Below are 23,665 nucleotides of genomic sequence, written 5' to 3'. Positions count from 1 at the left end.
TCTAGATGACAACTCCTTCTACTCATTGGCTGAATTTTTAGATATAAATTAAGGGGGGAAAAAAAAACCAACAACAACAACAACTTAAACATTAGTGTCATGCAATATTTTGTGTAATGTAATATCTTGTACAGACATCTTTTATTAACCTGACACGTTCCACATCATTACGAAATGTCGTATTCATGATCTATGGAACAAAGTATTAATCTAATCTAATCTACTTACAACTTGTACAGAAACCAGACTACAGTTGAGACTAAAAGTGAAAGAGCATAAAAAGGGAGCAGTGGTTGAGAAGGAAGTGAGACACGATTGTAGCCTTTTCATGGTGTTATTCAATCTGTACACTGAATAAGCAGAACAGAAACCTGTGGAGAAATGTGGAAAAGGAAATAAAATTTAGAGAGAAGAAATAAAAGCTTGGGATGTCTGTTGAGGACATTGTAATTCTGTCACACAGGGCAAAGGACATGGAAGGAATGGAATGGATCACGTCTTTGAGAGTCATTATGAGATAAAACTGACAAAAGCAAAACGAGGGTAACGGAAAGTCGGCAAATTCAACTGGCAGTGCTGAGTAATGAGGGACTACAAGTAGCAGACAAGTTTTGATATCTGCGCAGAAAAGTAACTGATGATGATCATAGCAGTGAGAATATAGAGAGTACAGTGAACAGAAATTTGTTGTACTTAAGTGTTATGATGTCTTTAGAGAAGGAATTTGTCTGGAGTGTAGCCTGTACAGGTGTGAAACATAAGTGATGAGCAGTTCAGACAAGAAGAGAACAGTGTGGTATAGAAGAATGCTAAAGATTAGATGGGTACATCACAAAACTAATGAAGAGGTACTGAATAGAACTCAGGAAAAAATTAGTTTACGGCAGAATTGGAGAAAAGAAAGGATCGATCGAAAAGACACATCTTAAGGCATCGCGAAATTGTCAGTTTGGAAACGCAGGAAACTGTGTGGTACAAAACTGTAGATGGCAACGAAGGGATGAACACAGTAAGCAGGTTCAGAAGAAAGAATAGTTATACAGGGGGGAGAACGCTTGCAGAGACAGCTGCATCAAACCTGTCTTCAGATCAGAGACAAGGATAACAACAAACATAGCAAACTTTTACACAAAGATACTTCTGCTAAGGGTAACCAAAGCAACAATTACGCTTGTGTTGCCTTCCTACCTTTTGTCGCGCATTTTCAGGTAGCTCAGTCTTCATTCTTACACAGTTCTGCTCCTGTAACATAAACAGAAGTTACTGTTCTTCCATCTAAGCAAAGTAGCCAGGACAAAATCTTTAATACATTACTGTTTTATGCGTGCTAATGGGTCAGATCCGACAACAGTATCTAAGAGTCACAACGAGCAATGGACAAATACACTTACGTTGGCACAGAGACCAGAAATAATAAGGTGTATGACCATAAATTATTAACTGGATAAGTTTCTCATTCCATGGGGTCAATTTAATATTGTTAGAAGCCTCCACAGATATGGATATTGATCTGTAAGTAGTATGTATGAAAACTCCGAGTACAGAATCACAGCTTTTAGGGGGCTGGGGGCTCATTTTTCAGATCCGAGCAGTGGCCACTTGTATAGCCATTAAAATATCTGGGTTACTGTAGTTATGTTACAATATTATGAAAAGGAAAGTTGCTACTCACAGCATAGCAGACGTGCTGAGACGCACAACAAAATGACTGTCACAGATAAAGATTTCGACCAGTAAGGTCTTCGTCAAAACTAGACCCCCCCCCCCCCCTCCCCCACACACACAAATGAACTCACCCACACATGACTGTAGTCTCCGGCAACGAAGGACACTGCGAGCAGCAGCACCAGGGCAAGATGGGAGTGCCGATTGGGTGCAGATAGTAGGAGGCGGGGGTGGGGAGGGGACGGGGAAGGACAGAAGGGTAGGGGTGGCGGACAGCGAAGTACTGCAGGTTAGACGGGCGGCAGGCAAGATGTGCGGAGGAGGTGTAGCAGAAAAGAAGAGACGTACAAACGGAGCTGGATGGGTGAAGACAATGACTAACGAAGTTTGAAGCCAGGGGGTTATGGGAACACAGAATGTATTGCAGGGAAAGTTCCAAACAGTGCAATTCACAAAAGCTGGTGTTGGTGTTAAGGGTCCGTGTGGCACAGGCTGTGAAGCCGTCATTGACATGAAGGATGTCATGTTTGGCAGTGTGCTCAGCAACTTCAGGGTCCACTTGTTTCTTGCCACAGTTGACTGTGGTCATTCATGCAGACAGACAGCTTGTTGGATGTTATGCCCACATAGAATGCAGCACAGTGGTTGCAGCTTAGCTTGTAGGCCACATGACTTGTTTGACAGATAGCCCTGCCTTTGATGGGATAGGTGGTAATTGTGACTGGGCTGGAGTAGGTGGTGGTGGTGGGAGGATGTATGGAACAGTTCTTGCACCTAGGCCTATTACAGGGGTATGAGCCATTGGGTAAGGGATTGGGAGCAGGGGTTGTGTAGGGATGGACGAGTATATTGTGTAAGTTAGGTGGACGGAGGAAGGGTGGGCAGGACATTTCTCATTTCAGGGCTCGATGAGAGCTAGTCCAAACCCTGGAATAGAATGTAATTCAGTTGCTCCAGTCCAGAAGCCACAGCCCCACAGAAGTATCAGTCCTTTCCAAAGGCTTCACCTTTTGTCTCACTCCCAAATTCAATCACACAGGACTTCTGAAGGACCTCCTCTCCTTCTCCCAGGCCCTACAGTGGAAACAATGTTTTGTTACCAACCCCACCCATCAGACTCGAACAAAGACCAATGTTGAACCCAAATCCCCCAACGTGCAAACTAACCTTACATCCACAGAAAGAACCGCAGTCCACCTTCTAAAAACTGATCCCAACCTTATAATCCTATCTGTGGACAAAGATTCCACCACTGTTGTTTTGAACTGCAATGATTACCTGGCAGAAGGACTCTGCCAGCTGTCAGATACTGCCATGTACAAATCTTGCCACAGTTACCCCATTCCAGAAATCCAGCAGGATCTCCCATCACTCCTCAAATCTTAGGCCCATCCCAGAACCTCTCCCCGGAGTCCATCTCTCTGCTCACCCTTTCCACTCCCTGCACTCCTAAATGCTTCCTAAAGCCCATAAACCCACCCACCTAGGATGCCCCAATGTGGCCTGTTGCTGTGCCCCCATTGAGAGAATCTCTGCTGTCGTAGACTGACACCTTCAACCTTTTACCTGGGAACTACCCTCCTATATAAAAGATACCAAACATTTCCTCCACCAGCTCTCCACAGTTCCTGTCCCTTTACTACAGGGTGCCCTGCTCGTCACTATTGATGCCACCTCCCCTTAACACTAACATCCTCAATCCCCACGGTCCTACCGCTACTGAACGCTACCTTTCCCAAAGCTCGACGGATTCCAAACTGACAACCTCCATCCTAGTTGCCGTGACCAACTATATCCTCACCCACAATTACTTCACCTTTGAAAGCATTACCTACAAACAAATATGGGGTACAGCTATGGCCAATCGCATGGCACCATCCTATGTCAACCTATTTGTGGGTCAATTAGAGCAGTCCTTCCTAAACACCCAGAATCCTAAACCCCTCACCTGGTTCACATTCATAGATGACATCTCCACAATCTGGATCAAGGGTAAGGACACCCTATCCACATTCCTCCAGAACCTCAACTTCTCCCCCATTTGCTTCACCTGGTCCTACTCAACCCAACAAGCCACCTTCCTAGATGTTGCCCTTCATCTGAAAGATGGCTACATCAGTACCTCCATCCACATCAAACCTACTAACCACCAGCAATACCTCCACTTCGACAGCTGCCACCCATTCCGTACCGAGAAGTCCCTTCCGTACAGCCTAGCCACCCAAGGTCGTCGCATCTCCGGTGACGAGCAGTCCCTCTCAAAATATACCGAGGGTCTCACTGAAGCCTTCACTGACCGTAATTTTCCTCCCATCCTTGTACAAAAACAAACCTACCCTGCCTTGTCTTTCCAGTCTCCCACCACCTCCCACAGTCCCGCCACAGAGGAGCATTCCTCTCGTAACTCAGTATCCCCCCAGGACTGGAGCAACTGTATCACCTTCTCCGCCAGGGTTCTGCTACCTCCCATCTTGCCCTGAAATGAGAAATGTACTGCCCACTATCCTTCCCACCCATCCTACCGTGGTATTCCGCCGTCCACCGAACCTACACAATATACTCGTCCGGCCTTACACAACCCCCTACGTATATCCTACGTATATCTCGCGAAGAGACCACGAGGATAAAATCAGAGAGATTAGAGCCCACATAGATGCATACTGACAATCCTTCTTTCCACGAACAATACGAGACTGGAATAGAACGGAGAACCGATAGAGGTACTCAGGGTACCCTCCGCCACACACCGTCAGGTGGCTTGCGGAGTATGGATGTAGATGTAGATGTAGATCCCCTGCTCCCAATCCCTTACCTCGTGGCTCATACCCCTGTAATAGAGGTAGATGTAAGACCTGTCCAGTACATTCTCCTACCACCACCTACTCCAGTCTGGTCACTAACATCATCTGTCCCATCAGAGGCAGTGTGAAACCAGTCATACGGCCTACAAAATAAGCTGCAACCACTGTGCTGCATTGTATGTGGGCGTAACAACCAACACGCTGTCTGTCTGCATGAATGGCCACAGTCATCTGTGGCAAGAAACGAGTGGACCCTGATGTTGCTGAGCACACTGCTAAACATGACATCATTCATGTCAATGACTCCTGCACAGCCTGTGCTTACCACCAACACCAGCTTTTCTGGCTTCAACCTTTGTTAGTGTCCTCACCCATCCAGCCCCTTCCCTGTTCCCATTCCAGCACTACACAGCCATCATTTCTCTCCTTTTCTGCTCCCCCCCCCCCCCCCCCCCCCAACTATCCCCTGCTGTCTGTGTGACCTGTGGCACTTACTGTCCACCACCCACCATACTATACTATCCCTGCCCCTCCCCTACCTGCCTCAGCCCCCTCCTATCTGCACCCAATCACCACTCCCATCATGCACTGGTGCTGCTGCTCGCAGTACGGCCTCAGTTGCCTGACACTACAAACGTGTTATCTGTGACAGTCTTTCTGTTGTGCTATCTGTGACTCAGCACCTCAACTATACAGTGAGTAGCAATTTTTGTTTCATAATATTTTTAGATTCCATCCTGGATTTTCCACTGTTTGCAATTATGTCACAGTATATTAAGCAAGGTTTGAACAACAAACCTGAGCTGGCACGCAAACAAATTGTGCGAGTTGATTAATTCCATTCACAAAAGATTTTAACTGGGCTGAAATTAATGCTCAGCTAATGACACCATTTGTATGCGCACTGTTCAAATTTTACATAATCCACCACATTTAAATAACTCTGGCCGGAGTGAGGTTGATGGTTCAAAGTTGGACCACTGGTGTATCTGACCTCGGTCTTCTAACTGAATGAAGTGGACACAGTCTAAAGTGAATCAAATAGAAAAAATGCATTAATATGATAAAATTTGAAATTTCACTTTCCAAAATCTGGCTTCAACATTAACAAAAACACGTTTTTTTATGTGCACTATTTCTATGTAGCACCAGGGGCTTCAGCTAGAAGTACGCAGGTGGCGACCGCGGGGACCCGAGCTGAGTCTGACATTGCTTCCACTTACTTGTGTCAGACTCCTTCTTTCTCCTTCCCTGTCGGCCTCCCTTGGCCAACTCTTGCTTTTTCGACCCCAACGGTATTAGGTTTCGAGGCCCGAGGGCGTCTTTCCAATTTTCTTATTCCTTCCTATAACCCAACTCCTGAGGGGAGTCCACCCCTTAAGAAAAGCCAGCAGTCCTGTGAGCTGTGAGGGTAACACCGCAGGTTGGACGGGAGGCCAGCACCCTCTCTCCGTAAAAAATTAAACGTGCTTTCAAGACTACAAGTAAGCCTCGGAACATTACTGACAAAAATAGATGACGTCAATGGCAAAGAAACGGTATACGATTTGGAACGTGGAATGTAAGGAGTCTGTACAAGACAGGAGCTGCAATCAGTGTGGTCAAGGAAATTCAGAGGTACAAACTAGACCTAGTTGCACTGCAAGAAATCCGGTGGGACGATGCTGGGAGCAATTCTGTACGGAGCCTGTGAACGAGGTCATCTGTTAGGCACTGGTTTCTGCGTCAGTAAGACGTTGGCCACTAATGTTTCAGAATTCATTTCAGTCAACCCAAGAATATCTGTTCTAACACTGGAAGTAAAGCATATTAAGGCGACTTTTGTGAACTGTCATGCTCCCACGGAGGAGAGCGAAGGTGAAGTGAAAGACGAGTTCTATGCACAGCTAGAGGCAGTGATGGACGCTATACCAAATGGACACCTGAGGATCCTCCTTGGTGATATGAATGCCAAGGTTGGGAAAGAACAAATATTCCAAGACACAACAGGTAGGCACAGCCTACACAACCTAAGCAATGACAATGGAGTTAGGTTCATCAGCTTTGCGACATCATTAGGGTTGTTCATCTCCAGCACAAACTTCCAGTGGAAAAACATACATAAAGGAACCTGGGTATCACCAGATGGGAGAACTGTAAATCAAATAGACCATGTTGCCGTTGATCTCAGAGCCAAGAGATGGGTGTTAGACGTTAAGACAGCGCGGGGTGCCGAAGGTGGGAGTCATCATTTCCTGGTCACAGGCCATTTAAACATACAGTGTAAAGGAAGAACGGGGCCTAAGTTAAAAATAGTGGAGAGGTACCATGTGGAGAAACTAAAAGATGAGGCAACGAAGACCAGATACCAGTTGCAACTTAGTAACCGCTTTGAAGCACTCAGCGAAGTGGACGCGAATCAGGAGCTCGAACTTATGTGGGGAAACATCCAGAGCTCAGTTAGGGATACAGCAAAGGAAACACTCATGGGAAACCCAGTGGGCAAGAAGATCTGGTTTGGAAAGGAATGTGCAGATGCCCTGGAAAGGAGAAAGGAAGCCAGGAACAAATGGCTGAAGGGGACAAATCTGGCACAGGCCAAAGCACAATTTGAGGAGGTCCGAAGGACTACACAAGCAATTCTGAGAAGAGCAAAGAGGAAATACATAAGGAATATCATCACTGAAGCAGAAACAGACTTCAGAGGACAAGAGACGAGGGAAATGTTTCTGAGGGTGAAGTACCTCTGCAAAGGTCACCAGGCCAAGCAGAAATTTGTCAAAGATTCCCGTGATAAGATCCTGACGAACGATAGGGACATAGCTGAGAGATGGAAAGAGTACTTTCGACAGCTGCTAAATTGTGATGAACCCGAACTGCAGTTTGATTTCCAGTACCCAATTACAGCCGATGCAGACTATCCCCCACCTATCCTGGATGAGATAAAAACCAGAATCAGACACCTTAAACAGAATAAGAGTCCAGGTCAAGATGGAATACAGGCTGAAATGATCCTGGCAGGAGGAGAGAAACTTGCAGAAAAAATACACCGACTGATACAGGCAATATGGACCAAAGAAGAACTACCAGGAGAATGGAAAACAGCTCTGATTTGTCCAATACATAAGAAGGGCGACAAAGTGAAATGTGACAACTATCGAGGAATAGCCCTGCTTAACGTCTGCTATAAGATCCTGTCCAATTGCCTCATACATAGAATTCAGCCAGTGGCAGAATCGGTGATTGGGGAGTACCAGAGAGGTTTCCGGCCAGGACGGTCAACAGTAGATCACATCTTCAGGCTCCGGCAGCTCACTGAGAAACTGGGTGAATATGGTAAAGATTTGCATATTTTATTCGTTGATTTTAAGAAGGCCTACGATTGCATACACCGCAAGAGCCTGCTCAACTGTTTAAGGGAGTTTGGCATAGCAGAGAAACTCATCAATCTGATAAAGATCTGTCTAAACGAGACACACGCAAAGGTGAAGATGGGAAATCGCGTAACTGAGGAATTTGAAATTGTGACAGGACTCAGGCAAGGAGATGGGTTGTTCCCTATCCTGTTCAACTTTGCCCTCGAGAAGATCATACGCGAGACCTTCCGAGAGAACGAAGGGATTGAAATCGAAGGAAAGAGACTGGCATACTTAGCCTATGCAGACGACATCTGTTTACTCTCTAGGTCGGAAGAGGAGTTGGAGCAAATGACCAAAGCACTAAAGGAGGCTGCCAGCAAATTTGGGCTAAACATAAACGAAGCCAAGACAGAGTACCTCGTTATGACGCGTGGTCACTGTCAGACTGCTGATCATCTACAATCACTGCAGGTTGGGGACCAGTCCTGCAAGAGAGTGCAAGAATTCAAATACCTAGGGGCACTTTTCACTGAGATCAATGCCAGAATACAAGCAGGAAACCGATCTTACCACAGCCTAGCACAACTGCTTCGGTCCAAATCTCTCTCCAGACAGTTCAAGATTCGACTGTTCAAAACCCTGATCCAGCCTGTTGTTCTATATGGCTGTGAGACATGGAGTATCCGGAAACAGGACTTCCATAAGCTCCTTGTTTTTGAGAGAAAAGTGCTTCGGGAGATCTTCGGTCCGGTTCTGGATGCAGATGCAGGGGAATGGAGGATCAGATACAACCGAGAGCTCGAGGAACTATACCGGCAGCCCAACATAGCAGGAGCTGTCAAAGCCAAACGAATGCAGTGGGCCGGCCATGTGGCCCGGGTGGAGGATCACAGATGGCCTCGGAAGCTCCTGGATTTCACACCTACAGGAAAGAGACCGCCAGGGAGACCCGAGAAGCGTTGGAGGGATGGACTCCGTGAAGATTTAAACCAAGTGTCAATAGATGTGGACAAATGGCGGATAGCAGCAATGGACAGAATACAGTGGAGGAGGAAACTTGTAGATGCTTGCGGTCCACTGGGCCTGATCACGTAGTAGTAGTAGTAGTAGTAGTATTTCTATGTTTTGAACTTTTGTGACTCAGTTCAAATTTTTGTAACGAGCTACAAAAGTACATGTAATTAATGTAATTCTATTGTTTTGTTATAGATTATTCACTGCCACGATATAAGCAACATGGTTTGAGAGACGATAAAAAATAGCTATAGCGGATCAGTCATTGCCTGAGTCAACAAAAATCTACATTGGTTGCCAAGCTATGGCAGTCAAATGACAAAATTACGGTAGAGCAAAAGTTGGGAATCAGAATAAAAATTGCTCCTATCGTAGCACAAAGAAAGACAAATATGTCCGAAGTAGAGTTAGGGAGGTAAAAGAAGGGAACTAGCTTTTGACTTAACTGGCAGTTTCAAAGGCATTTAAATCAGAACATCCCAACATATTGACATTTTTTTTGTTACGAGTTAGCCGTCCTTTCCCAGTGCAAGGTGTTGGCACGCCTCCATATTCCTATTTACTCACTAGAGTCACTGGTCCTGTGCCCAAAATCCAGAAGATTCATCAGCCACACAAAACAATACACACTGTGATATGGCTGTAGAGCATACATGTAACAGCTACAGAAGTTTTTCTGTGGGGATAACATTTTTGGGGATGGGTACATTATATTACAGACATGGGTATCAATACTAAAACCTAAAAATCATAGAATTTGATGGCATGTTTTGATTTGTATGTCTCTTAAGCTGCCAGATAGGTCAACAAGCTAGTTTCCTTCTTTTGCATCCCCAACATATTCACCTGTTTTGTGCTATGATAGGGGCACCTTCCATTATGGTATTTATATTGGCAAATATTTGTAGTAATAATTACTTTGGGTTAGAGGGTAAAAGTTTTCTCTACAAAAAAGGAGGAGAAAAGTCTGTGGCAACTAAAGAACAATAAGCCTCCTAAATGTTTCTTACAAACTCTACACAGAATTAACAATAAAATGAGGAAGATAGCTTATGCACTTGTAAAGGAGGAATAAAATGAGTCTCAAATGGGATGATCTTTTAGTGCAGTGTTACTATTGAACTGCAGCAGATAGAAAAATGACAAGAATACAACTTGGACGCTCACATCACATTTGAAGATATGAAAAGTCTTTCAATAGAGTGAAAGGATCCAAGCTTTGGAACATCACGGAAAAACATGCATATTAGAGACATTTAATACAAATAATAAAGAATTTGTAACATCACAAAGAAATTATAATAAATACAGAGAATTAGGAGACAGATCAATAAAGATCAACGGAGGAGTGTGACAAGGGTGTTGATAAGGGTGTAGCCTTTCACCTATTCTATTCAATATACATTTGTAGACAGAGGAATGGAAAGTCAAACATGTCACATTATTATCACTGGGTGTATACGTGGACAAGGAAAAATAAAGTCGCAGATTTTTCCTGGATTTCCTGGTTAAAAATACACTTCTTTCCCGGTGAAAATACAATTTTTCCATCTTAAGTGACAGTATACTTTCCCTTGGGACAGTAAAACTTATCAATAAAATGAATGGTTAAGGTTTTATATACCGGTGTAGAACTTGCCGGCACTTTAGAGAGAGAGAGAGAGAGAGAAAGAGAGAGAGTGCCTCCATATTTTCATATTACAAAAGTATAAATTCGAATTCCACCAAACACAGCACGTTAGTGTCCAAAGCATTGAAACTGACATCGTGGTGTGTCTCGGTAGGCCAATCATAGCTCGTTTGACGTGATCTCACCAGCTGACGACAGCAGATATTCAGAGTTCAGGACACGAGATGTACTCAGTCAATAGCATCACTGTTAAGTAGCGCGAACACACAAACAGGAAAAGTTAATGGTTTAAATTAATATACACAGTGTACATATAGCAAACATAATATTGGTCATTTTTTTTTTGCATTTGTTACACTTTAAGATACATCACATAAAAATGTGCCAGTAAAATTTTAATCTTCTGGGCTCGAAATTCTTCTAAGTGACTGGCCCTCAAAGTGTTAAGTTTTAAATGAGATTCAAATGCTCTGTCATTTAAGAAATTCATCTTGCATAAAAGAAAATTTTGAAACTAATGCTTCTCAAACCACCATTTTCTTGAGACCTATTAGAAACTGGCTCGTTTCAGCAGCTGCCAGAGAGCGTCAGAAAACAGGTGTTAATGCGTGTGCGCAGCTACGATGACGTACGAAGCCCATGTGTTCGTACCACAGTCTAACATTATGTTACACTGTGGTTTGTACATATAAAGCATTAATTTACATTAAGTAATAAAAGGAACAGGACATGAGAGGCTATTCCAAGAGCATCAGAATTTGGTAAGCCATTCTAAAATGCATAATTCGGCTCACAGTGCACATTCACATGTCCAGATTCACAGTGAAGTAGGCCCCAACCTGATATTAAGGTTTTCAATGTGATTTTCGAGACGTAAATTTTTTTGGCGTACCGGTGTTGTACTATCTCATATTAGGTACTTTATTATGGCATAACATGTGTACCATAAGATGAAAATGTGCACTTGAAATTCAGTGCACAGTTGAAACTAGCAAACAGTTTGGACTGAAACACTGTGTTTCAAATAAATCGGCTGCCTCTGTGAAAAAGATTAAAAAAGCCAAATTTCTTTGGAAAAAAAATAACTTCATTCTTCTGGAAGGTGCTTAATGCTTGACAGCATTACAGTTCCGCACTGTCGCACAAAGTAAGAGCCTACGGAATATCAGACCAGCTGTGTGGCTAGATTGAAGAGTTTTTAGCAAACAGAACACAGCACGTTGTTATCAATGGAGAGACGTCTACAGACGTTAAAGTAACCTCTGGCGTGCCACAGGGGAGTGTTATGGGACCATTGCTTTTCACAATATATATAAATGACCTAGTAGATAGTGTCGGAAGTCCCATGCGGCTTTTCGCGGATGATGTTGTAGTATACAGAGAAGTTGCAGCATTAGAAAATTGTAGCTAAATGCAGGAAGATCTGCAGCGGATAGGCACTTGGTGCAGGGAGTGGCAACTGACCCTTAACATAGACAAATGTAATGTATTGCGAATACATAGAAAGAAGTATCCTTTATTGTATGATTATATGATAGCGGAACAAACACTGGTAGCAGTTACTTCTGTAAAATATCTGGCAGTATGCGTGCAGAACGATTTGAAGTGGAATGATCATATAAAATTAATTGTTGGTAAGGCGGGTACCAGGTTGAGATTCATTGGGAGAGTGCTTAGAAAATGTAGTCCATCAACAAAGGAGGTGGCTTACAAAACACTCGTTCGATCTATACTTGAGTATTGCTCATCAGTGTGGGATCCGTACCAGATCGGGTTGACGGAGGAGATAGAGAAGATCCAAAGAAGAGCGGCACGTTTCGTCACAGGGTTATTTGGTAACCGTGATAGCGTTACGGAGATGTTTAACAAACTCAAGTGGCAGACTCTGCAAGAGAGGCGCTCTGCATCGCGGTGTAGCTTGCCCGCCAGGTTTCGAGAGGGTGCGTTTCTGGATGAGGTATCGAATATATTGCTTCCCGCTACTTATACCTCCCGAGGAGATCACGAATGTAAAATGAGAGAGATTAGAGCGCGCGCAGAGGCTTTCCGGCAGTCGTTCTTCCCGTGAACCATACGCGACTGGAACAGGAAAGGGAGGTAATGACAGTGGCACGTAAAGTGCCTTCCGCCACACACTGTTGGGTGGCTTGCGGAGTATAAATGTAGATGTAGATGTAGATGTAGATGTAGACAGCAAAAAACCTGGAAATAAAATAAAATCAGAAAACAAACTAATAACATATTTTAGCTTTCCGTAATTCACTTGATAGCTCCAGGCCACAGATGGTTCAAATGGCTCTGAGCACTATGGGACTCAACTGCTGAGGTCATTAGTCCCCTAGAACTTAGAACTAGTTAAACCTAACTAACCTAAGGACATCACAAACATCCATGCCCGAGGCAGGATTCGAACCTGCGACCGTAGCGGTCCAGGCCACAGAAATCCGTTTTGTTTTCATTTGAAGTGAGCGCTTGAAAGAAGAGGAAACAGCAAAATCACTAGCAGCCACGCTTAAGTAGACAGAAGGGGGAGAAGATACTGCTGACAAGTGACTCCACTACGCACGTGTGTGGGCCCGCTGGAAAGTGCTCAAACAAACCTTGTGACAGAAGCAGTTTGTTGTTATGAAGTACTGCGCAGTCGTTGTCTTAAAGCCTTTGATACATTTTGCTGTTGACAGATGTTAGAGTATCAGTTCTTACCAGCCAAATTTACAAAATTTAAACTCAAAACTAAAACACTGAAAAATTTTTCCTGGTTGTCCCAGGGCGTACACACCATGTATGAGAGCACACATGCATAAATACTCCGTGTGTATATATAGTTAATGATATGAATATAATAGAGGGAAACATTCCACGTGGGAAAAATATATCTAAAAACAAAGATGATGTAACTTACCAAACGAAAGCGTTGGTATGTTGATAGAGACACTAACAAACACAAACACAAAAAAAAAACACACACACACACACACACACACACACACACAGAAAATTCAAGCTTTCGCAGTGTATACAGGGTGTGGTAGATAAGTAATGAGACTGGCGGCCGCGCGGCGCCCCAGTCGCTCGCAGGGCGGTCTCCACCTGTACGTCACGTGGTGGGGGATCTGAGCTAACAATAGAACCGGTTCACAGTCGCGTCGGAGCTCTGGTGCAGTGAGGGTCGAGCTTCGCGTATTACGTTGTTTGTGTGCCCGTGACACTTGTGAAAACGCTGAAGATGGATCGCTCGATAGAACAGCGGTATGCAATCAAATTTTGCTTTCGCTTGGGCAAAACTGCTTCGGAAACTTTTGCTATGATTACGGAGGCCTACAAAGAAGACTCCCTATCAAGAGCTCAAGTGTTCCGGTGGTTTAATGAATTTAAAAACGGGAGGCATTCCGTTGAAGACACGGAACGATCTGGACGCCCTTCAACGAGTCGTGTGGATGAAACGGTGGCCAAAGTGAAAGAACTCCTGGACTCCGACCGTCGTTTAAGTCTCAAAATGATCGCCAATGAGGTCTCCGTGAATAAATTTACGGTTCACCAAATTGTTACGCAAGATTTGATGATGAGGAAAGTTTGCGCAAAATTGGTTCCCCGAGTGCTCACCGCCGAACAAAAGCAACAACGAGTGGACGTTTGCCGTGAGATGTTGAATGATTTGGAAAATAATCCACACTTTTTAGACAACGTAGTAACAGGTGACAAATCGTGGACATTCCAGTACGACCCGGAGACGAAAGCCCAGAGCTCGGAGTGGCACACACCGGCATCCCCGCGGCCGAAGAAAGCAAGAATGTCAAAGTCCCGCATCGAGACAATGCTGATTGTGTTTTTCGACAAGCGGGGGTTAATTCACAAAGAGTTTGTCCCTCAGGGGAAGACTGTCAATGCCGAATTCTACAAAGAAGTCCTTCAGCGATTGCACAGAGCCGTCAAACGGAAGCGACAGGACCTCGCTCAACGCTGGCGTCTCCACCACGACAACGCTACGGTGCACACAGCGTTCCTCGTGACCTCCTACTTGACCCGAATTGGAGTTGAAGTTTTGCCACAGCCACTGTACAGCCCTGACTTGAGTCCTCCTGATTTCTTCCTATTTCCGAAGGTCAAAAGATGCCTGAAGGGTCATCGTTTTGACGATATTCTGAACATCCAACGTGCTGTCACGCAGGTACTAACTGGGATAACTCAAACGGACTACAGTGGGGCCTATGAAGCTTGCAAAACGCGCTGGCAACGTTGTGTCGACGCCCAAGGCGAGTACTTTGAAGAATATTAACGTTTTGTACAAATTGGATCAATAAATTTGTTTTTCTAGACTGAGTCTCATTACTTATCTACCACACCCTGTACCTGTGCCTTTTCCCCCCTAAGGTAAGTCTTTCCGCTCCCGGGATTGGAATGACTCCTTACCCTCTCCCTTAAGCAGCCCATACACAGCCGGACCGGTCCGCCGACCGACCCGTCGAGAGGGTCGGCCCCGACCGGCTCGCCTGTGTGTGAGCGATGGGCTCGCACTCATGTCCGAAGTTCGGGTGCGTCGCCTCCACCGGCGAGCTGCTACCTGCTTCCCCGACCGCCACCTGCCGGGCCGGGGCCACAGCTCAGGCCGGCCGCTTCCTCCCAGCCCACATTCCGTCAGTACGGTGTCCGACTCTCTGTTATTCACTACTTCTTTCATTGTCACTGCTTTTCGCTGCTTTTACGATAATGTCGTTCGAGGAAAACAAAGACTTTTGGGCGTGTTTCATTAATAATGTACAGAGAATGGCCACGTTTGTGGGAGATAAAAATCGAAGGACTACTCCGATAGGAATACGAGGAACAGAGCCTACAAAGTTCTTATAGCTAAGTGCAAAGAGATAAATCGTGCAGCAGACAAGGCGTTTGTCATTAAAAAGATTAGTTCTCTACGAGCGTCTTTCCGGCGACAGTTTAGAAAAATATGGGACGCTAAATCGGCAACTAGAAGTGCTGCTGAAAACGTGCCAGAACCGACGCTTCGGTACTACATTCTCCTGCAGTTCACCCCGGATCGAGAAGAGGTGCGATGTGGGATATCTTCACTAACACGGGGGAGGACTCTGGAGGATGAACAGACTGAGGAAGTAAATGATGAGTCAGATATTGTTGTTGTAAGTATACAAACGCTTTTATTTATTAAGTATACAAAGTATAAATAAATGTTGCTCTGCACAGAAACTCTAAATGATCAAAGTTTCTTGAAATTCTAATTCATTCACGTCACTGAAAAATTGCTCGTATTTTCCCCGCATTTCCTCTGCAGTAACTGTGCCGGTTTGTCGTGTCGTATTGAGTCTTAACATTTGTTGACTACCTGACTGCAAGTTTTTATCAGTAAGGTTTACAATTTGTGAGTTATTGCAATCATCGGCAGTATGAATGTAATTAGGGCTTTTCTTCCTTAAAATGTTGTGCTAAACTGTACGTGCAAGAACGATTCCATCAACAGTTTTTATGTCAACCGCTATTGGCGTTAATAACACTCCAAATCTGTTTGCCATTATTCCAAAAGCATTCTCAACTACCTGCCGAGCTCTGCTCAGCCTGTAACCGAAGATCTTTTTCTCCCTTGTTAAGTTCCTTTGAGGATACGGTTTCATTAAATTCGGCATCAGAGGGAGAGCTTCATCACTCACGAACACAAATGGCACTGTAGAATCCACTCCTTGCAGATAAACGGGATCTGGTAAATTTAGAGTTCCAGATACTAGTGAAGTGTAGAAGTCTGTAAGCTTTAGAATACTACCATCTGACACTCGCCCATTCGTACCGGTGTGAACATATATAAGCTCATAGTTTGCATTTTCAACAGCGAAAAGGACAACTGAAAGTACCTTTGTAATTATAGTAATAGGAGCCACTACCCGCAGGTTTTTTTAATCGGGACATGCTTGTTACTAGCCGCTCCTCAGCAGTGATGGTAGCTCTTATATGCGTTTCTTTCTTCTTGATTTTAGGCCGTATAAGATCCAGTAATTTACAAAAAGTATTGTCATCCGTGCGTAAGAAGTTTTTATAGTCTGTAGGCTCTCAAACTTGGAGGGTACGTAACAGATTCGTGCGAGAAAACTTGAATTTATCTCTCAACCATTCTTTCATCCATAAACGATTCTTTTTCTTGTCTTTATCTACACATCACTGCTGCAGCCACAGCAAGTTTTCCTTTTTGTTTTGACACGGTGAGTGCTGCCACACAACTGTGCGCTCGCAGGTAGAGGCCGCAGAACGGTCGGCGGTGGCCACACACAGCCAGACTTGTCAGGGCTAGCATTAGCGAGTGGTTTGGCGGACCGGTCGGGCTGTGAATGGGCAGCTTTAAAACCCACATCCTTTCGTCTTTCCCTCTCCTTCCCTCTTCCCTGACGAAGCAACTGTGGGTTGTGAAAGCTTGAATTTTGTGTGTGTGTTTGTGTTTGTTAGTGTCTCTATCAACATACCAACGCTTTCGTTTGGTAAGTTACATCATCTTTGTATATATATAGTTAAAATTTCAAAAAATTAAAGGCTATCCCTCCTCTAATATGGTGTATGGAACTGAATGTCTGACAACAGCTGCGGTAGACAAAAGAAGAAAGCACATGGCTGAAATGAATGTACCCTCAAGATATAAAACAATACCATAAGAGAAGAACTTACCTTATACTATAAAGATGACCAATTGAGTTGAAGACAGGCACAACGAAAACACACTTGCACAACAGCTTTCAGCCGCAATCTTTGTCATTAAAGGAACACACACACACACACACACACACACATACACACACACACACACACACACACACACACACACACACACACACACAAACATTGTCTTTACCATTTGATTAACAGGCATAAATTACTAGTACATAATATGCCATCAAACTCCTTCGTGTGTGACACTGTCCATGTCCCTGCATGCTGTTACATGGCCCATGCCTCACCGCATGACAATTAGGAGCTCACATGGCAATAAGGAGCTAAAATAAATGTCATTGACGCAATTGTATCTTAAGTTCATGCAATCTTCAGTGCATTGACCGAAAGGGGGGGGGGGGGGGCAGCCGAGAGGGAGAGGAGAGTGAAATGTGTCATATATTCGTACATGTTTTTAATGTTTGGCATACATCTGGCTTTATAGTACATTTAACCAGTTATTGGATTTTTTTTTTTTTGTTCTATTTAGTCTGTAATATAATTGGAGCAGGTACATTAAATGCGCTAAATAAATATTTGAGAGTGTTCCCATTAAGGAAAGTTGTGCTGTTGCCTACAGGAAAGAGGAAAATAGAGAAACAAAAACTGGCAAAAAAACGACAAAGAAGCAGTTGGTACAATCGCTAATGTGGGGCAAATTCAGTAGTTTTTGAGACAGTTTCAAAGTCACTGGCTTGCTATAAAGCCACTTTGCAATGTCTGTGACAGCAAAAATTTACTACAACAGACTTGCCAAAATGATAAAGTTCCATATAAAAATCAGCGATAGTGGTGGCTGTCCCAGGTATCAAAATACGAACGCATCTGGGCTGTGACACTTGTCGCAAAAAAAAGTAAAAATGCCTCTTCATTTTTCTCTTCAAAGCACCTACGAAGAGAATATGTTTACAGTAGCTATGTAATCACGTTCTAAATGTACAAGGCACTTTGCAGACAAAACCACGGCGCCTGCGACCACGTGACCAGGGTCACTACGAATGTCGACAACACAAAATCCGTTCTGCGCACCCGAAGCTCAATACAGAGATATTTCTACTCTGAGCCACTCCCACCACTTTACCACCTGCACTCCTACTCGTTACAGTTGACGCCATTCCCCTGTGTACCGACATCCCTCATCCTCTAGTCTTGTCACAATTGAACACTACCTTTCCCAACATTCTTCAGACTCCAAACCCATTACCTCATTCCCCACTCATCTAATTAACTTCTTCTCCTTTGAAGGGAAAGTACACAAACAAATCCATACGACAGCCACGAGCACCCACATGGCACCCTCCTATACCAACCTATTTATGGGCCATATATAGGAGACCTTTCTACACTCCCAAAACCGCAAACCCTCGGTCTGGTTCAGGTTCATTCATAATATCTTCACAATTTGGACTCAGGGCCAGGACACCCTGTCTTCATTCCTTCACAATCTCGGCACCTTCTGTCCCATCCACTTCACTCGGTTCTCCTCAACCCAGTGTGCTACCTTTCTGGACATTAACCACCAACACACTGATGGCTCCATCCACCCCTCTGTCCACATTTAACCCGCAAACTATCTACGGTATCTGCATTTTGATACGTGGCATCCCTTCCACACCAAAATAGCCCTCCCGTACAGTCTCGCCACCAGGGGACGGCACATCTGCAGTGACACCAACTCCCCTTCCCAGTACGCCGAGGGTCTCACCGAGGCCTTCACAGTCAGGCAATACGCCCTAGACCTAGTCTGCAGACGGACCTCCTGTGCCATTTCCCCTCACACCCCAATCCTCCCACCACCCTCAGGAATCACCCAAAGCTGAAACACCGAATCACACCATTCACCGGATCTTCAATTACCTATCGTCGTGACCTCAAATGAGGGACATCCTACCCGACATCCTTCACAACCCTTCCTAGAGCGGTGTTACATTGTCACCCTATCTCCACAACATCCTAGCCCATCACTGTGCCACTCCCAATCCCAACCCCTCGCCACAGGCAACGTGTCGCTGTAGAAGACCCGGTTGCAAGACTTACACAGTCCACCCACCCAGCACTTCTACTTCTACATCTACATCTACATGACTACTCTGCAATTCACATTTAAGTGCTTGGCAGAGGGTTCATCGAGCCACAATCGTACTATCTCCCTACCACTCCACTACCGAAAAGCGCGCGGGAAAAACGAACACCTAAACCTTTCTGTTCGAGCTCTGATTTCTCTTATTTTATTTTGATGACCATTCCTACCTATGTAGGTTGGGCTCAACAAAATATTTTCGCAATCGGAAGAGAGAGTTGGTGACACAAATTTCGTAAATAGATCTCGCCGCGACGAAAAACGTCTTTGCTTTAATGACTTCCATCCCAACTCACGTATCATATCTGCCACACTCTCTCCCCTATTACGCGATGATACAAAACGAGCTGCCCTTTTTTGCACTCTTCCGATGTCCTCCGTCAATCCCACCTGGTAAGGATCCCACACCGCGCAGCAATATTCTAACAGAGGATGAACGAGTGTAGTGTAAGCTGTCTCTTCAGTGGACTTGTTGCATCTTCCAAGTGTCCTGCCAATGAAACGCAACTTTTGCCTCGCCTTCCCCACAATATTATCTATGTGGTCTTTCCAACCGAAGTTGTTCGTAATTTTTACATCCAGGTACTTAGTTGAATTGACAGCCTCGAGAATTGTACTATTTATCGAGTAATCGAATTCCAACGGATTTCTTTTGGAACTCGTGTGGATCACCTCACACTTTTCGTTATTTAGCGTCAACTGCCACCTGCCACACCATACAGCAATCTTTTCTAAATCGCTTTGCAACTGATACTGGTCTTCGGATGACCTTACTAGGCGGTAAATTACAGCATCATCTGCGAACAACCTAAGAGAACTCCTCAGATTGTCACCCAGGTCATTTATATAGATCAGGAACAGCAGAGGTCCCAGGACGCTTCGCTGGGGAACACCTGATATCACTTCAATTTTACTCGATGATTTGCCGTCTTTTACTACGAACTGCGACCTTCCTGACAGGAAATCACGAATCCAGTCGCACAACTGAGACGATACACCATAGGCCCGCAGCTTGATTACGAGTCGCTGGTGAGGAACGGTGTAAAAAGCTTTCCGGAAATCTAGAAATACGGAATCAACTTGAGATCCCCTGTCGATAGCGGCCATTACTTCGTGCAAATAAAGAGCTAGCTGCATTGCACAAGAACGATGTTTTCTGAAACCGTGCTGATTACGTATCAATAGATCGTTCCCTTCGAGGTGATTCATAATGTTTGAATACAATGTATGCCCCAAAACCCTACTGCAAACAGACGTCAATGATATCGGTCTGTAGTTCGATGGATTACTCCTACTACCCTTCTTAAACACTGGTGCGACCTGCGCAATTTTCCAATCTGTAGGTACAGATCTATCGGTGAGCGAGCGGTTGTATATGATTGCTAAGTAGGGAGCTATTGTATCAGCGTAATCTGAAAGGAACCTAATCGGTATACAATCTGGGCCTGAAGACTTGCCCGTATCAAGCGATTTGAGTTGCTTCGCAACCCCAAAGGTATCTACTTCTAAGAAACTCATGCTGGCAGCTGCTCGTGTTTCAAATTCTGGAATATTGCATTCGTCTTCCCTGGTGAAGGAATTTCGGAAAACTGCGTTCAATAACTCCACTTTAGTGGCACAGTCGTCGGTAACAGTACCATCGGCACTGCGCAGCGAAGGTATTGACTGCGTCTTGCCGCTTGTGTACTTTACATACGACCACAATTTCTTCGGATTTTCTACCAAATTTCGAGACAATGTTTCGTTGTGGAACCTATTAAAGGCATCTCGCATTGAAGTCTGTGCCAAATTTTGAGCATCTGTAAATTTTAGCCAATCTTCAGGATTTCCTACTCCAGTCCTGTCACGGGTTTATCCTACACAAGTTAGGGGCTGGGCCACCTGTGAAAGCAGCACCTGTCATACCAGCTCCGCTGAAGTCACTGCACAGGATGAACAGCCCCTGCCAAACTGTGGGCCACCCTGCGGTACAACACGCAGCTGAACATAACACGCTCGATTTCTTTGGCTGCTTCAGAAGCTGGGCCATCTCGATCCTCCCCTGCACTACTAGTTTTTCTGAGCTGTGCAGATGGGAGTTATTCTTACAACAAATTCTGTGTTCCCGAATTTAGCCCCCTTCGACGTAATGTACTGTCCCCGTACGCTCCACCCGACACTTTCGGCCGCCTCGTCCCACTGCCTCTTCCGTTTTCACGTTCCCCACCCTCTTCGTGTGCAGCGCTCTGCCAACGTAACTGCCCATCCTGTCCCCTTCCCTGCTCCTCTCCTTTCCTCTTCCGCGCCCCGTTCCCCCTAACTCACGGACCTGCACCTGGCAGACTCTAGTCCCCGCAGGTCCCCCCAAACAGCGCTCTTCTCTCCCCCGACCTGTACTCTGGTGTCCCACCTCCTTCCCCGCCCCACTCCAGAAAGCTGTTCACGTGATAGTCACATTCCGACCGGAGCCGGCAGGTGGTAGCGGTCTTGTGTACGTGAGGTGTGCTCGACTGTGTGATCATTTTTTTCTGCTGAGGAAGGCTTTGGGCAAAACTATAACGTGTAACAGTCTTTTCGTTGTGCCTGTCTGCAACTGAACACGTCATCTTCACAGTGAGTAGCAATCTATCCTCCTCTTAATATTGTCAATATTCTAAAATTTCTTTTGCCCCAAGGTATATACTCGAATATTACACTAGCTATTCGTTCGTCAGACATCCTTCAAATGTGTTCATACAATTTCTTTTTGTACTTCTCTACTTCGTGAAGTATGCTTCTGATGCACTATTCATTTCTAATTTCGTTGTCCTTTTTCAAATCTACGATTTTGTGACCAGTTAATGGTTGCTTCCATCTTCTTCCATTGACTGGTGGTTGGAGTCCTACTCTCTGATGCATACCCTGGAACTACTGCTGCCATCACACTATAAACTTTTTGTACTATCTCTTTCCTGAATTTTTTGAGGAGAGTACGATTTAAAGTAGCTACCAACTGTTAAAATTTTTGCAAATGAATTCTTGATCATTTGATGTAATATACGAGATCTCACATTCTAAGTATTTAAAACTATTTATTTGTTCTAGAGGTTTATCGTCAGGTATTCCTTATCGTGGAATGCTATTATTTCAGATTTATGTTGAGAGACTGACATATTATAATCATTGGCAATGTCTAAAACTGCTCTCTCTAATTTATCTTATGAGTCTCCTAAAATTATCTGATCATCTGGAAACATGAGTATATTTATAAACATTATTATTGATTGACGACTCCATGGAGTGTCCTGTGCACCACGACCAGATAATGGATATACTTAGAAGGAGAGACATCATTGGTCGTATTATTTTGTTTTATTAACCGCAAAATCGATTTTCGGTCACTTAGTGACTATCCTCAGTGCTGTAATATACAATTTAAATTGGTCGGCACTGGTGTCAACAAGCTTAGAGCGATCACATAGAGCTTGTTGACACCAGTGCCTACCAATTTAAATTGTATATTACAGCACTGAGGGTGGTCACTAAGTGACCGAAAATCGATTTTGCGGTTAATAAAACAAAAAAATACGACCAATGATGTCTCTCATTCTAAGTATAACCATTATTATTAAGCTTATAATGGTGTACTACTTTATGCTGCCACATCTATCGTCTTGTATTTATGTATCAAATAATGTGGATGACAAATGACACTTTTGTCACACTCCTTGAGAGATGGTTTTTGAAAACAGACTTCCTTTTTGAACTTTCATTTACTTGTGTATGTACATATGTTGAATTACACTTACGAGTTGCTGAGGTATATCACTCTTTTCAAAAATTTCCCATAATTCAACTGCATTAACTTTCACATAGTTAATAAACGTTATGTACAAGTGATATTGCAGTCTCTGTGTATTTCAACAATTTGGCACATTGGAAAAACACTAAGTGAGATCTTCCCATAGAAAACCCACTCTATTGCTCTGTTACTAAACATTCCTGAGAGTGTCTTTAGTCTGCCTGTTAGTTTTGCATATTCTTGTATCCGTAGCTTAAGAGACTAACAGCTCGATAACTGTCACACATCCCGTAGTCACCTCTCTTAAGCTGGTATTACACGACATGCCTAACACGTACGAGTAAGGTGTAGATGGCCTGCCGCCTATCGGCACAATAGGTGAAGTTGTGATTTTAGCAGATGGTTCATCCACAGGGAAGAAATAGGAACCATTCTATTCTTCCACAGACCTGTACATGCACTGCAGAATCAAGCGGGCTTTCGGCGTGTTACTGTGGCAGTAGATGGGCGTCAGCTATTGAGGACACTATTGTGCAAGACATTACATACATTTTTATATGGAAAATTTCTTATAAATACTGTAATAAAACAATTAAAAAATGTCATTATTGTGTTGCCATTGAGAAAAGCTGCAATCTAATGATAGCTTCTTATTTTAGAAATGGACTGCAACAAAGA

The 23,665-nt window shown here is 44.2% G+C and overlaps 1 protein-coding gene across 4 annotated transcripts in view; it reads right to left on the bottom strand.

The window, feature by feature from the left end:
- Positions 1–23,665, bottom strand: part of LOC124719917 (zinc finger protein 436-like) — a 223,562-nt gene that overhangs the window by 140,484 nt on the left and 59,413 nt on the right. For 3 of the 4 annotated variants that reach the window (XM_047245109.1, XM_047245111.1, XM_047245110.1), the window contains one exon: positions 1,189–1,242. The exons of the other annotated variant lie outside the window; for it this stretch is intronic. In XM_047245109.1, coding sequence (XP_047101065.1) covers positions 1,189–1,242 — 54 coding nt within the window. The remainder of the gene's footprint in view (positions 1–1,188; positions 1,243–23,665) is intronic. 4 annotated transcript variants of the gene reach the window in all.

Source organism: Schistocerca piceifrons, chromosome 11 (genome assembly GCF_021461385.2).
Source record: "Schistocerca piceifrons isolate TAMUIC-IGC-003096 chromosome 11, iqSchPice1.1, whole genome shotgun sequence".
In the NCBI taxonomy this organism is placed as follows: domain Eukaryota; kingdom Metazoa; phylum Arthropoda; class Insecta; order Orthoptera; family Acrididae; genus Schistocerca; species Schistocerca piceifrons.
The sequence above is the reverse complement of the archived record's forward strand: the minus strand, read 5'-3'. Positions and strand labels throughout refer to the sequence as shown.